We start from the raw sequence: 16,895 nt of genomic DNA on the forward strand, positions 1-16,895 counted from the left end.
ACAAACCATACATCAATACAGCATATGGAAATTCGTGGATTGTTGCTGTCGCTATCGCGGTTACCCAATCTGTGCCTAAATTCATTTTTGAAACACACACAAAATACTACTACTATATGCAGCAGTTTTTAAGTCTAGACTTTAAGTAAATTTAAAATCATACTAATCTGAAAACAAAACAAAAAAAAGAGTTGGCTCTTTCCCCCATACAACAACAAATCAAAAAAAAAAAAGCTTGAAGCTTGCGTTCGTACTCATTTTTCATTCTGGCTTTCATAGAGCTGCTCAACTCTCATTGGAATTCGTTTAGTTACCACATACAAATTGGCTTTTGAATAACCATCTGTATTGGCAAAAACAGCTCTCTGCGGCATCCATATTCTCGCACAGATTCAGTAGACAACAAGTTGGTTCATCCTGCTCCCTATTTAACCAAACAAACAAAAACAAAAGAAAAAACGCCGCGATAGCGATACGTAGCCCCAGTATTAAATCTAAAACGAATCTAAATAAAACTAAAATTTACAACAAAAAAAAAAAAGAAAAAAAAAATACAACACATAATAGACAACAATCCTCAACACATCCTTGATACTTGATAAAATGATGATCGAAATCCATAATCCCAAAATAATCCTATCCCTCCTTCCTACCGATTCCGCTCTGTCCACCGCCCACCTATTGTATCCTGCCCTATCCACCGCTCTGTCGTATCCCTATTATTTTGCTAAAAGAAAAAACCCTTTTCGTACATTTCTTAAATGAACATAAAGTCTCAGATTGGGAACTGTGGACGGGACAATTCTCACACATAGTTCACAAAACATATGCTTGAAAATTGAAAAAAAAAAAACCAATTGAGAGGAACATACAATAGTAAATCAATTTAAGATCCATTACAATTCAACGGTTGTATAGAATCCATAGCAAACCATAAAGCAACATCAAAAACAACAACAACAACAGCAACTACAACAACAATACAACAACTACTACTATTTTCAATGCATCCCTAAAGCAAGTCAACAAAATACATATAACCGAAATGATCTACTATTTGTACAAAATACACAACACTCCTTACAAAAAGTACATATTAAGAAAGCTCCTGCTGCTGCCTATCCTACCACACACTCTATTGGTTGCAAACTCTTTTTTATAATAAACAACAACAAATAAAAAACCCAGCCCGAATTGAATTTTAAAATGTAACTAAATTTAACTAACCTTTCAATATTGTTTTTTGGTACATTTGACTAGCGATTAAGTTGTATATACAGAAAAAAATTTGTACATATGTACATATTGTTTATAGGCCGCATCTAAGCGGCCAAAACTAACCAACCAAACAAACAAACAAACAACAACAAAAAATCAAACCCAAAAATATCCAATCTGTAAATATAATCGAAATTTAAACAAAACAATACTGTGAATTATGAATAACACACGGGGAATAAGAGTTTGAAAACTAGTCTCCAAAGTATACCTAACGTACGTTTTCCAAATTGTATTTATTCTTACCCATCGATTTTTCAACTACTATTTCCTGTACTCTTACTAAAGCCTACCTATATTCCTATAAAGCTAATCTTTCGCTCTATATTTTCTCTGAATCTGAATCAATCAATCAATCACTCACTCACCAAAACCAATCGCCAATAACGTGTCTCTCGTGAGGGCAGAGCGCATGTGTTGGATGTCGTGTAATTTTTGCCATTACTGAACAAAATCCAAAGAAACAACAAAGAAAAAAAAACGAAAAACACAATTACATACAAAAACCAATATGTATTAGCTCGAATTCGCATTAATCTCCAGATATATATATCATTGATCAGCATCAAATTGGGTATATCTCCTGCTCTATATGCTCGCTCGTTAATATATGGTAAATCATCAAGGATTGTAACTATTGCTCACATGTTCTCACTGCTACTACGCCTGCTACTCGCTCTCTTGTACGCTGCCTCCAATACTATCAAATTCATACGACGAAACCCAGAAAGCAGCCCAGAAATTGGCTTGCTTTTAAATACGATACTAAATACTACATACTATAAAACCCGAGTTATTGTGAGATGTTCCCTTCACAGTTCTACAATTTGAATAAGACAACCAAATGAAATCTGAAAGAAACCTTTTGCTGCACTAAATTTTGGATAAGGAAATCCATTATTTAACTTTCTTTAGTTTTCGTTTCCTTATGATTTCTTTATGCACACCGTTTCTGAACACAGTTCGTTGACAAATTCCCAACCACCCCCACTCTAAAATTTTATTTTACTCTAACAAAATCCCATGCACAAAACCCCACCAACCCAAAAAAAAAACCCCAAAAATGAGTCCACAACAATCCCACTGACACTTAATCGAACACCACAAACCAAACCACAAATACCGACCCACAACACACACAAACAACAAAAACTCCCAACACCACCCAACCACCAAAACAAATCCACACAAAAACACTCAAGCAAAAAAAGAAGTCCAAATCAAAGCAAACCAACAAAAATATAACTTGATTATACTGTTTATATATTGTCTCGTTTAAGATTTCTCCCTTTTTGTTTATTAGAAACATTTAGATATAAGTTTTACCCTCCAGACCCTACAGCACCCATCCACCCCAAAAAAAAACCCAAAAAACACTTTTGTTCCATGCAAAAAGCCAGCCCTGAATCTTCTACCAAGCTCTGTCTACCCAAAAACCTTTGACTCAATGACCCTTCAATGTCGCACTTCCGTACTTCTATGTGTTTCCCTCGGAATGAAGATATATTTAGGTATATCTATTTAGTAGCGTACCGCGTTTATGCCACCGAATAGATGAATGCACCCACGAAACCACCAACGTTTAACATTTAAAACCAACCAAAAAAAAAAAAACAACTCCTGTCTATCTCTCTCTCGTTCTTCCCGCCTGCTGTATGTTATGTTATAGACACCGAACAATGCTACTCAGATACGGATTGTCCCAGTGAAAAATCGTGCCTCCAAGGACACTGCAGCGATCCTTGTACAATGCGTGGCGCGTGCGGCTCGAATGCGCTTTGCAAAACTGTTCTGCATCGTCCACGCTGCTCCTGTCCAAGCTGTCACATCGGCCGGCCCGAGGTCGAGTGCAAGCCCGATCCCAATTGTCTCACTGATGACATGGATGCCAAGACCAAGGAGCAGATACCATGCTCCAGTGACAACGAATGCCCGGAGACATTGCAGTGCGGCCAGTACGGCCAGTGCACAGATCCATGCAACAATCCGCTTTTCATTTGCGAGAGCAACAAGAAGTGCGAGACACGACGCCACCAACCCGTTTGCATCTGCAAATCGGGCTTCATAGTCAACGAGTACGGAGAGCTGACGTGTGCACCGGATAAGCGGGAATGCTATCGCGATGATGACTGTGCCTCGAATATGGCCTGCACGGATGGCAAATGTCGGAACCCATGTATTGTGCCGTTGGGCCGGGCACCGATCTGTGCCGAGAACAAGTCCTGTGAGGTACAGAACCACAAGCCCGTGTGCATCTGCATGCGGGACTGTCAGCCCTCGATATCCATTTGTTTGCGTGATGCCGGCTGTCCGGCCGGCCTCGCTTGCCGCAAACTGCAGTGCGTCGATCCGTGCAAGTTTGCAACATGCGCCCCCAACTCGCCATGCATTGTCGAGGATCACAAGCCGATATGTAAATTCTGCCCACCTGGATTTATAGCCGATGCCAAATATGGATGTCAAAAAGGTAAAGCACAAACGTACTCTCTCTCACCAACCACTCTTTGGCTCCATGCCGCAAGAGAGTGCCTTATGTCTTTCTGTCTCTCGAATATTGTATCTCTGTTTCCTGCCTTCTTCTCTCTACCACCTACCACACTCTCTGTCTCTCACTGTCTCTCACACACGCTCTCACCTTTTTGCCTAGCTCTGTCTTATTGTCTGTCCCCTCACAAGAAACACACAAATATACCCGATTTACCCGACGAAATACATTGACTTGATATTCCTATCTAAAGTTTCACAACTCGTCAATCTGTTTCTCGAGAGATTTTTGTGTGTAAATGTACATAGGACTGAGAAACTAACTGCCGCCTGTACTCGTATAAAGCTTTTGCTTATCGATATGGTCCATAGAAACAGAAAGCTTAGTTACAAGCCGAAAGTGTGGGCCAGTTCTCTCGTGTCTAGCGACCATAATATCCCCCAAGTTAAACGCTTTGCGCCACTAGCACCTGTGCCAAAGCTAATGCACCATAATCCAATCCAAAACGTTGACCAAAGTACAGATCTATAGGTCTGATCTATACAAATACAAAACAATAGTAACATGAAGACACAATAAATACAAGCAAAACTCTTCTGAACATTCACACACGCTCATGCTCACCGTGATATTAATCAATTTAATCAAAATGCCTCTTGAATACTATGAAAATCTTAACCTATGATTCTATTATAAACGGTAACACATGTACTACTAATGGTAAAAAAAAAAAACAATAAAACAAAAAACAAACAAACAAAAACCAACCCAATATGTAGCTAACTAATAGTAAAGAAGTTTGTTCCTAATTTGAAATTTGATTAACCGTATAATAGTTAATAAAGCTTTCGAATCTCCCCTACAGTTTTGCAGTTGTATGCAAGAGAATTAGTAGAATGAAAATTCAAAGAGTATTTTCCTAGGTACCCTACCCCCTCTGTATATATATATAGTGCACCTACTTCTTTTTTGTTGTAGCTATACACTTTCTATCCCTCCTTATATATATATATATGGTACAAATTTGTAAATATTTTAACGTATTTTATTTTTTAAATCTTATACTTTTATTTTGAATTATGTACAAAATACTCCACTCAAAACCCAAAATTATCTAAACAAAAACAAAACCAAAAACCAAGCAGATATGCCAGGTGGCAACTGTACCTCACACGAAGATTGCAGTGAAGCGCAACAATGTGGATCGTCTGGTCAATGTATCGATCCCTGTCACACACTCTGTGTGGACGCGATAAAGTGCGTCACTATTGCTCATAAGGTTACTACATGCATATGCCCCAAGACCTCGACGAACAACAGTACTACCCCGAACTGCATACCGACCAATGTGACAGACGAACCCATCGAAACGACAACGGAATCAGTCAGTGTTAAGTACACGGTTATGCAATTGGCAAATCAAACCGAAATGCGAACTCGTTATACCGATATAGAAGCTGAGGACGAAACAACCGTCTCCTATAACACTACAACGGAGTCCTATAAAACTACCAAGCACCTGGCAATTGAAACTACACCAACCCCTTCAGATACATCCAGTTCTTCATTCACAGAAACAAATACCCCAATATCCTTAGCTGAAAATCTGACCACTATTATCCCCGATGCAAATACAACGAGAACACTCTTCACTGAACAGACATCAAGCACAGCTCCAACAATGACGGAATCAATTTCTTTTGAAACATCTACGAAATCCCAATCAGCAACAATTCCCATAGATATACGAATGGATACATTACCACCTGTAGTTCCGATCGATAGATCGACACTTACACCCCTCTCTAGTAAAACTACCATGCCAACATCGGCTTCTGAAACTACCACGTCCATTCCTCAAGACACAACTCGAATTGGAATGACCGAGCACACCACAGAAGGAGCTCTTAGGACTGTACCAACTGTAGTACCGATCTCTAGAGAAACTACTAGTACAAGATCTGCTTCTGAAACAACGACGGCCCTTCCTCAAGAGACAACCCGAATAGGTATTACCGATTACACCACAGAAGGAGCTCCTAGAACTGTACCAACTGTAGTACCGATCTCTAGGGAAACTACTAGTACAAGATCTGCTTCTGAAACAACGACGGCCCTTCCTCAAGAGACAACCCGAATGGGTATTACCGATTACACCACAGAAGGAGCTCCTAGAACTGTACCAACATTAGTACCGATCTCTAGGGAAACAACCATGCCAACATCGGCTTCTGAAACAACGACGGCCATTCCTCAAGAGACAACCCGAATGGGTATTACCGATTACACCACAGAAGGAGCTCCTATAACTGTACCAACTTTAGTACCGATCTCTAGGGAAACAACCATGCCAACATCGGCTTCTGAAACAACGACGGCCCTTCTTCAAGAGACAACCCGAATGGGTATTACCGATTACACCACAGAAGGAGCTCCTAAAACTGTACCAACTTTAGTACCGATCTCTAGGGAAACAACCATGCCAACATCGGCTTCTGAAACAACCACGGCCCTTCCTCAAGAGACAACCCGAACGGGTATTACCGATTACACCACAGAAGGAGCTCCTAGAACTGTACCAACTTTAGTACCAATCTCTAGGGAAACAACCATGCCAACATCGGCTTCTGAAACAACCACGGCCCTTCCTCAAGAGACAACCCGAACGGGTATTACCGATTACACCACAGAAGGAGCTCCTAGAACTGTACCAACTTTAGTACCGATCTCTAGGGAAACAACCATGCCAACATCTGCTTCTGAAACAACGACGGCCCTTCCTCAAGAGACAACCCGAATGGGTATTACCGATAACACCACAGAAGGAGCTCCTAGAACTGTACCAACTTTAGTACCGATCTCTAGGGAAACAACCATGCCAACATCTGCTTCTGAAACAACGACGGCCCTTCCTCAAGAGACAACCCGAATGGGTATTACCGATTACACCACAGAAGGAGCTCCTAGAACTGTACCAACTGTAGTACCGATCTCTAGGGAAACAACCATGCCAACAACTGCTTCTGAAACAACGACGGCCCTTCCTCAAGAGACAACCCGAATGGGAATTACCGATTACACCACAGAAGGAGCTCCTAGAACTGTACCAACTTTAGTACCAATCTCTAGGGAAACAACCATGCCAACATCGGCTTCTGAAACAACGACGGCCCTTCCTCAAGAGACAACCCGAATGGGAATTACCGATTACACCACAGAAGGAGCTCCTAGAACTGTACCAACTTTAGTACCGATCTCTAGGGAAACAACCATGCCAACATCGGCTTCTGAAACAACCACGGCCCTTCCTCAAGAGACAACCCGAACGGGTATTACCGATTACACCACAGAAGGAGCTCCTAGAACTGTACCAACTGTAGTACCGATCTCTAGGGAAACTACTAGTACAACATCTGCTTCTGAAATAACGACGGCCCTTCCTCAAGAGACAACCCGAATGGGAATTACCGATTACACCACAGAAGGAGCTCCTAGAACTGTACCAACTTTAGTACCGATCTCTAGGGAAACAACCATGCCAACATCGGCTTCTGAAACAACGACGGCCCTTCCTCAAGAGACAACCCGAATGGGAATTACCGATTACACCACAGAAGGAGCTCCTAGAACTGTACCAACTTTAGTACCGATCTCTAGGGAAACAACCATGCCAACATCGGCTTCTGAAACAACGACGGCCCTTCCTCAAGAGACAACCCGAATGGGTATTACCGATTACACCACAGAAGGAGCCCCTGGAACTGTACCAACTTTAGTACCGATCTCTAGGGAAACTACCATGCCAACATCTGCTTCTGAAACAACGACGGCCCTTCCTCAAGAGACAACCCGAATGGGTATTACCGATTACACCACAGAAGGAGCTCCTAGAACTGTACCAACTTTAGTACCGATCTCTAGGGAAACAACCATGGCAACATCGGCTTCTGAAACAACGACGGCCCTTCCTCAAGAGACAACCCGAATGGGAATTACCGATTACACCACAGAAGGAGCTCCTAGAACTGTACCAACTTTAGTACCGATCTCTAGGGAAACAACCATGCCAACATCGGCTTCTGAAACAACGACGGCCCTTCCTCAAGAGACAACCCGAATGGGTATTACCGATTACACCACAGAAGGAGCTCCTAGAACTGTACCAACTTTAGTACCGATCTCTAGGGAAACTACTAGTACAACATCTGCTTCTGAAACAACGACGGCCCTTCCTCAAGAGACAACCCGAATGGGAATTACCGATTACACCACAGAAGGAGCTCCTAGAACTGTACCAACTGTAGTACCAATCTCTAGGGAAACAACCATGCCAACATCGGCTTCTGAAACAACGACGGCCCTTCCTCAAGAGACAACCCGAATGGGTATTACCGATTACACCACAGAAGGAGCTCCTAGAACTGTACCAACTTTAGTACCAATCTCTAGGGAAACAACCATGCCAACATCGGCTTCTGAAACAACGACGGCCCTTCCTCAAGAGACAACCCGAATGGGTATTACCGATTACACCACAGAAGGAGCCCCTGGAACTGTACCAACTTTAGTACCGATCTCTAGGGAAACAACCATGCCAACATCGGCTTCTGAAACAACGACGGCCCTTCCTCAAGAGACAACCCGAATGGGTATTACCGATTACACCACAGAAGGAGCTCCTAGAACTGTACCAACTGTAGTACCGATCTCTAGGGAAACTACTAGTACAACATCTGCTTCTGAAACAACGACGGCCCTTCCTCAAGAGACAACCCGAATGGGTATTACCGATTACACCACAGAAGGAGCTCCTAGAACTGTACCAACTTTAGTACCAATCTCTAGGGAAACAACCATGCCAACATCGGCTTCTGAAACAACGACGGCCCTTCCTCAAGAGACAACCCGAATGGGTATTACCGATTACACCACAGAAGGAGCTCCTAGAACTGTACCAACTTTAGTACCAATCTCTAGGGAAACAACCATGCCAACATCGGCTTCTGAAACAACGACGGCCCTTCCTCAAGAGACAACCCGAATGGGTATTACCGATTACACCACAGAAGGAGCCCCTGGAACTGTACCAACTTTAGTACCGATCTCTAGGGAAACAACCGTGCCAACATCGGCTTCTGAAACAACGACGGCCCTTCCTCAAGAGACAACCCGAATGGGTATTACCGATTACACCACAGAAGGAGCTCCTAGAACTGTACCAACTTTAGTACCAATCTCTAGGGAAACAACCATGCCAACATCGGCTTCTGAAACAACGACGGCCCTTCCTCAAGAGACAACCCGAATGGGTATTACCGATTACACCACAGAAGGAGCTCCTAGAACTGTACCAACTTTAGTACCGATCTCTAGGGAAACAACCATGGCAACATCTGCTTCTGAAACAACGACGGCCCTTCCTCAAGAGACAACCCGAATGGGTATTACCGATTACACCACAGAAGGAGCTCCTAGAACTGTACCAACTTTAGTACCGATCTCTAGGGAAACAACCATGCCAACATCGGCTTCTGAAACAACGACGGCCCTTCCTCAAGAGACAACCCGAATGGGTATTACCGATTACACCACAGAAGGAGCTCCTAGAACTGTACCAACTGTAGTACCGATCTCTGGGAAACTACTAGTCCAACATCTGCTTCTGAAACAACGACGGCCCTTCCTCAAGAGACAACCCAAATGGGAAATTACCGATTACACCACAGAAGGAGCTCCTAGGACTGTACCAACTTTAGTACCAATCTCTAGGGAAACTACTAGTACAAAATCTGCTTCTGAAACAACGACGGCCCTTCCTCAAGAGACAACCCGAATGGGTATTACCGATTACACCACAGAAGGAGCTCCTAGAACTGTACCAACTTTAGTACCGATCTCTAGGGAAACTACTAGTACAAAATCTGCTTCTGAAACAACGACGGCCCTTCCTCAAGAGACAACCCAAATGGGTATTACCGATTACACCACAGAAGGAGCTCCTAGAACTGTACCAACTTTAGTACCGATCTCTAGGGAAACAACCATGCCAACATCGGCTTCTGAAACAACGACGGCCCTTCCTCAAGAGACAACCCGAATGGGTATTACCGATTACACCACAGAAGGAGCTCCTAGAACTGTACCAACTTTAGTACCGATCTCTAGGGAAACAACCATGCCAACATCGGCTTCTGAAACAACGACGGCCCTTCCTCAAGAGACAACCCGAATGGGTATTACCGATTACACCACAGAAGGAGCTCCTAGAACTGTACCAACTTTAGTACCGATCTCTAGGGAAACAACCATGCCAACATCGGCTTCTGAAACAACGACGGCCCTTCCTCAAGAGACAACCCGAATGGGAATTACCGATTACACCACAGAAGGAGCTCCTAGAACTGTACCAACTTTAGTACCGATCTCTAGGGAAACAACCATGCCAACATCAGCTTCTGAAACAACGACGGCCCTTCCTCAAGAGACAACCCGAATGGGTATTACCGATTACACCACAGAAGGAGCTCCTAGAACTGTACCAACTTTAGTACCGATCTCTAGGGAAACAACCATGCCAACATCGGCTTCTGAAACAACGACGGCCCTTCCTCAAGAGACAACCCGAATGGGTATTACCGATTACACCACAGAAGGAGCTCCTAGAACTGTACCAACTTTAGTACCGATCTCTAGGGAAACAACCATGCCAACATCGGCTTCTGAAACAACGACGGCCCTTCCTCAAGAGACAACCCGAATGGGTATTACCGATTACACCACAGAAGGAGCTCCTAGAACTGTACCAACTGTAGTACCGATCTCTAGGGAAACAACCATGCCAACATCTGCTTCTGAAACAACGACGGCCCTTCCTCAAGAGACAACCCGAATGGGTATTACCGATTACACCACAGAAGGAGCTCCTAGAACTGTACCAACTTTAGTACCGATCTCTAGGGAAACTACTAGTACAAGATCTGCTTCTGAAACAACGACGGCCCTTCCTCAAGAGACAACCCGAATGGGAATTACCGATTACACCACAGAAGGAGCTCCTAGAACTGTACCAACTTTAGTACCAATCTCTAGGGAAACTACTAGTACAACATCTGCTTCTGAAACAACGACGGCCCTTCCTCAAGAGACAACCCGAATGGGAATTACCGATTACACCACAGAAGGAGCTCCTAGAACTGTACCAACTTTAGTACCAATCTCTAGGGAAACAACCATGCCAACATCGGCTTCTGAAACAACGACGGCCCTTCCTCAAGAGACAACCCGAATGGGTATTACCGATTACACCACAGAAGGAGCTCCTAGAACTGTACCAACTTTAGTACCGATCTCTAGGGAAACAACCATGCCAACATCGGCTTCTGAAACAACGACGGCCCTTCCTCAAGAGACAACCCGAATGGGAATTACCGATTACACCACAGAAGGAGCTCCTAGAACTGTACCAACTTTAGTACCGATCTCTAGGGAAACAACCATGCCAACATCGGCTTCTGAAACAACGACGGCCCTTCCTCAAGAGACAACCCGAATGGGTATTACCGATTACACCACAGAAGGAGCTCCTAGAACTGTACCAACTGTAGTACCGATCTCTAGGGAAACAACCATGCCAACATCTGCTTCTGAAACAACGACGGCCCTTCCTCAAGAGACAACCCGAATGGGTATTACCGATTACACCACAGAAGGAGCTCCTAGAACTGTACCAACTTTAGTACCGATCTCTAGGGAAACAACCATGCCAACATCGGCTTCTGAAACAACGACGGCCCTTCCTCAAGAGACAACCCGAATGGGTATTACCGATTACACCACAGAAGGAGCTCCTAGAACTGTACCAACTTTAGTACCGATCTCTAGGGAAACAACCATGCCAACATCAGCTTCTGAAACAACGACGGCCCTTCCTCAAGAGACAACCCGAATGGGTATTACCGATTACACCACAGAAGGAGCTCCTAGAACTGTACCAACTTTAGTACCGATCTCTAGGGAAACAACCATGCCAACATCGGCTTCTGAAACAACGACGGCCCTTCCTCAAGAGACAACCCGAATGGGTATTACCGATTACACCACAGAAGGAGCTCCTAGAACTGTACCAACTTTAGTACCGATCTCTAGGGAAACAACCATGCCAACATCGGCTTCTGAAACAACGACGGCCCTTCCTCAAGAGACAACCCGAATGGGAATTACCGATTACACCACAGAAGGAGCTCCTAGAACTGTACCAACTTTAGTACCGATCTCTAGGGAAACAACCATGCCAACATCGGCTTCTGAAACAACGACGGCCCTTCCTCAAGAGACAACCCGAATGGGTATTACCGATTACACCACAGAAGGAGCTCCTAGAACTGTACCAACTTTAGTACCGATCTCTAGGGAAACAACCATGCCAACATCGGCTTCTGAAACAACGACGGCCCTTCCTCAAGAGACAACCCGAATGGGAATTACCGATTACACCACAGAAGGAGCTCCTAGAACTGTACCAACTTTAGTACCGATCTCTAGGGAAACTACTAGTACAAGATCTGCTTCTGAAACAACGACGGCCCTTCCTCAAGAGACAACCCGAATGGGAATTACCGATTACACCACAGAAGGAGCTCCTAGAACTGTACCAACTTTAGTACCGATCTCTAGGGAAACTACTAGTACAAGACCTGCTTCTGAAACAACGACGGCCCTTCCTCAAGAGACAACCCGAATGGGTATTACCGATTACACCACAGAAGGAGCTCCTAGAACTGTACCAACTTTAGTACCAATCTCTAGGGAAACTACTAGTACAAAATCTGCTTCTGAAACAACGACGGCCCTTCCTCAAGAGACAACCCGAATGGGAATTACCGATTACACCACAGAAGGAGCTCCTAGAACTGTACCAACTTTAGTACCAATCTCTAGGGAAACAACCATGCCAACATCGGCTTCTGAAACAACGACGGCCCTTCCTCAAGAGACAACCCGAATGGGTATTACCGATTACACCACAGAAGGAGCTCCTAGAACTGTACCAACTTTAGTACCGATCTCTAGGGAAACTACTAGTACAACATCTGCTTCTGAAACAACGACGGCCCTTCCTCAAGAGACAACCCGAATGGGAATTACCGATTACACCACAGAAGGAGCTCTTAGGACTGTACCAACTTTAGTACCAATCTCTAGGGAAACTACTAGTACAACATCTGCTTCTGAAACAACGACGGCCCTTCCTCAAGAGACAACCCGAATGGGAATTACCGATTACACCACAGAAGGAGCTCCTAGAACTGTACCAACTTTAGTACCAATCTCTAGGGAAACAACCATGCCAACATCGGCTTCTGAAACAACGACGGCCCTTCCTCAAGAGACAACCCGAATGGGTATTACCGATTACACCACAGAAGGAGCTCCTAGAACTGTACCAACTGTAGTACCGATCTCTAGGGAAACTTCTAGTACAACATCTGCTTCTGAAACAACGACGGCCCTTCCTCAAGAGACAACCCGAATGGGAATTACCGATTACACCACAGAAGGAGTTCTAAGGACTGTACCAACTTTAGTACCAATCTCTAGGGAAACTACTAGTACAAGACCTGCTTCTGAAACACCGACGGCCCTTCCTCAAGAGACAACCCGAATGGGTATTACCGATTACACCACAGAAGGAGCTCCTAGAACTGTTCCAACTTTAGTACCCATCTCTAGGGAAACAACCATGCCAACATCGGCTTTTGAAACAACGACGGCCTTTCCTCAAGAGACAACCCGAATGGGTATTACCGATAACACCACAGAAGGAGCTCCTAGAACAGTACCAACTTTAGTACCGATCTCTAGGGAAACAACCATGCCAACATCGGCTTCTGAAACAACGACGGCCGTTCCTCAAGAGACAACCCGAATGGGTATTACCGATTACACCACAGAAGGAGCTCCTAGAACTGTACCAACTTTAGTACCGATCTCTAGGGAAACTACTAGTACAACATCTGCTTCTGAAACAACGACGGCCCTTCCTCAAGAGACAACCCGAATGGGAATTACCGATTACACCACAGAAGGAGCTCTTAGGACTGTACCAACTTTAGTACCAATCTCTAGGGAAACTACTAGTACAAGACCTGCTTCTGAAACACCGACGGCCCTTCCTCAAGAGACAACCCGAATGGGTATTACCGATTACACCACAGAAGGAGCTCCTAGAACTGTACCAACTTTAGTACCGATCTCTAGGGAAACAACCATGCCAACATCGGCTTTTGAAACAACGACGGCCGTTCCTCAAGAGACAACCCGAATGGGTATTACCGATTACACCACAGAAGGAGCTCCTAGAACTGTTCCAACTTTAGTACCCATCTCTAGGGAAACAACCATGCCAACATCGGCTTTTGAAACAACGACGGCCGTTCCTCAAGAGACAACCCGAATGGGTATTACCGATTACACCACAGAAGGAGCTCCTAGAACTGTACCAACTTTAGTACCAATCTCTAGGGAAACAACCATGCCAACATCGGCTTCTGAAACAACGACGGCCCTTCCTCAAGAGACAACCCGAATGGGTATTACCGATTACACCACAGAAGGAGCTCCTAGAACTGTTCCAACTTTAGTACCGATCTCTAGGGAAACAACCATGCCAACATCGGCTTCTGAAACAACGACGGCCCTTCCTCAAGAGACAACCCGAATGGGTATTACCGATTACACCACAGAAGGAGCTCCTAGAACTGTACCAACTTTAGTACCAATCTCTAGGGAAACTACTAGTACAACATCTGCTTCTGAAACAACGACGGCCCTTCCTCAAGAGACAACCCGAACGGTAATTACCAATTACACCACAGAAGGAGATCTTAGGACTGTACCAACTTTTGTACCAATCTCTAGGGAAACTACTAGTACAACATCTGCTTCTGAAACATCGACGGCCCTTCCTCAAGAGACAACCCGAACGGGAATTACCGATTACACCACAGAAGCAGCTCCTAGAACTGTACCAACTTTAGTACCGATCTCTAGGGAAACTACTAGTACAACATCTGCTTCTGAAACATCGACGGCCCTTCCTCAAGAGACAACCCGAACGGGAATTACCGATTACACCACAGAAGCAGCTCCTAGAACTGTACCAACTTTAGTACCGATCTCTAGGGAAACTACCAGTACAACATCTGCTTCTGAAACAACGACGGCCCTTCCTCAAGAGACAACCCGAATGGGTATTACCGATTACACCACAGAAGGAGCTCCTAGAACTGTACCAACTTTAGTACCAATCTCTAGGGAAACTACTAGTACAACATCTGCTTCTGAAACAACGACGGCCCTTCCTCAAGAGACAACCCGAATGGGAATTACCGATTACACCACAGAAGGAGCTCCTAGAACTGTACCAACTTTAGTACCGATCTCTAGGGAAACAACCATGCCAACATCGGCTTCTGAAACAACGACGGCCCTTCCTCAAGAGACAACCCGAATGGGAATTACCGATTACACCACAGAAGGAGCTCCTAGAACTGTACCAACTTTAGTACCAATCTCTAGGGAAACTACTAGTACAACATCTGCTTCTGAAACAACGACGGCCCTTCCTCAAGAGACAACCCGAATGGGAATTACCGATTACACCACAGAAGGAGCTCCTAGAACTGTACCAACTTTAGTACCGATCTCTAGGGAAACAACCATGCCAACATCGGCTTCTGAAACAACGACGGCCCTTCCTCAAGAGACAACCCGAATGGGTATTACCGATTACACCACAGAAGGAGCTCCTAGAACTGTACCAACTTTAGTACCAATCTCTAGGGAAACTACTATGTCCAACATCTGCTTCTGAAACAACGACGGCCCTTCCTCAAGAGACAACCCGAATGGGAATTACCGATTACACCACAGAAGGAGCTCCTAGAACTGTACCAACTTTAGTACCAATCTCTAGGGAAACAACCATGCCAACATCGGCTTCTGAAACAACGACGGCCCTTCCTCAAGAGACAACCCGAATGGGAATTACCGATTACACCACAGAAGGAGCTCCTAGAACTGTACCAACTTTAGTACCAATCTCTAGGGAAACAACCATGCCAACATCGGCTTCTGAAACAACGACGGCCCTTCCTCAAGAGACAACCCGAATGGGAAATACCGATTACACCACAGAAGGAGCTCCTAGAACTGTACCAACTTTAGTACCAATCTCTAGGGAAACAACCATGCCAACATCGGCTTCTGAAACAACGACGGCCCTTCCTCAAGAGACAACCCGAATGGGAATTACCGATTACACCACAGAAGGAGCTCCTAGAACTGTACCAACTTTAGTACCAATCTCTAGGGAAACAACCATGCCAACATCGGCTTCTGAAACATCGACGGCCCTTCCTCAAGAGACAACCCAAATGGGAATTACCGATTACACCACAGAAGGAGCTCCTAGAACTGTACCAACTTTAGTACCAATCTCTAGGGAAACAACCATGCCAACATCGGCTTCTGAAACAACCACGGCCCTTCCTCAAGAGACAACCCGAATGGGAATTACCGATTACACCACAGAAGGAGCTCCTAGAACTGTACCAACTTTAGTACCAATCTCTAGGGAAACAACCATGCCAACATCGGCTTCTGAAACAACGACGGCCCTTCCTCAAGAGACAACCCGAATGGGTATTACCGATTACACCACAGAAGGAGCTCCTAGAACTGTACCAACTTTAGTACCAATCTCTAGGGAAACAACCATGCCAACATCGGCTTCTGAAACAACGACGGCCCTTCCTCAAGAGACAACCCGAATGGGAATTACCGATTACACCACAGAAGGAGCTCTTAGGACTGTACCAACTTTAGTACCAATCTCTAGGGAAACTACTAGTACAACATCGGCTTCTGAAACAACGACGGGCCTTCCTCAAGAGACAACCCGAATGGGTATTACCGATTACACCACAGAAGGAGCTCCTAGAACTGTACCAACTGTAGTACCGATCTCTAGGGAAACTACTAGTACAACATCTGCTTCTGAAACAACGACGGACCTTCCTCAAGAGACAACCCGAAAGGGAATTGCCGATTACACCACAGAAGGCGCCCTTAG

At 44.7% G+C, this 16,895-nt stretch overlaps 1 protein-coding gene across 1 annotated transcript in view; it reads left to right on the top strand.

Annotated features, from left to right (window-relative positions):
* Window positions 1–16,895, top strand: part of LOC111080276 — a 117,493-nt gene that overhangs the window by 44,765 nt on the left and 55,833 nt on the right. The window contains 1 exon segment of the mRNA XM_041593903.1: window positions 2,948–3,745. Coding sequence (XP_041449837.1) covers window positions 2,948–3,745 — 798 coding nt within the window.

The sequence above is a fragment of the Drosophila obscura genome, unplaced genomic scaffold (genome assembly GCF_018151105.1).
Source record: "Drosophila obscura isolate BZ-5 IFL unplaced genomic scaffold, ASM1815110v1 contig_200, whole genome shotgun sequence".
In the NCBI taxonomy this organism is placed as follows: domain Eukaryota; kingdom Metazoa; phylum Arthropoda; class Insecta; order Diptera; family Drosophilidae; genus Drosophila; species Drosophila obscura.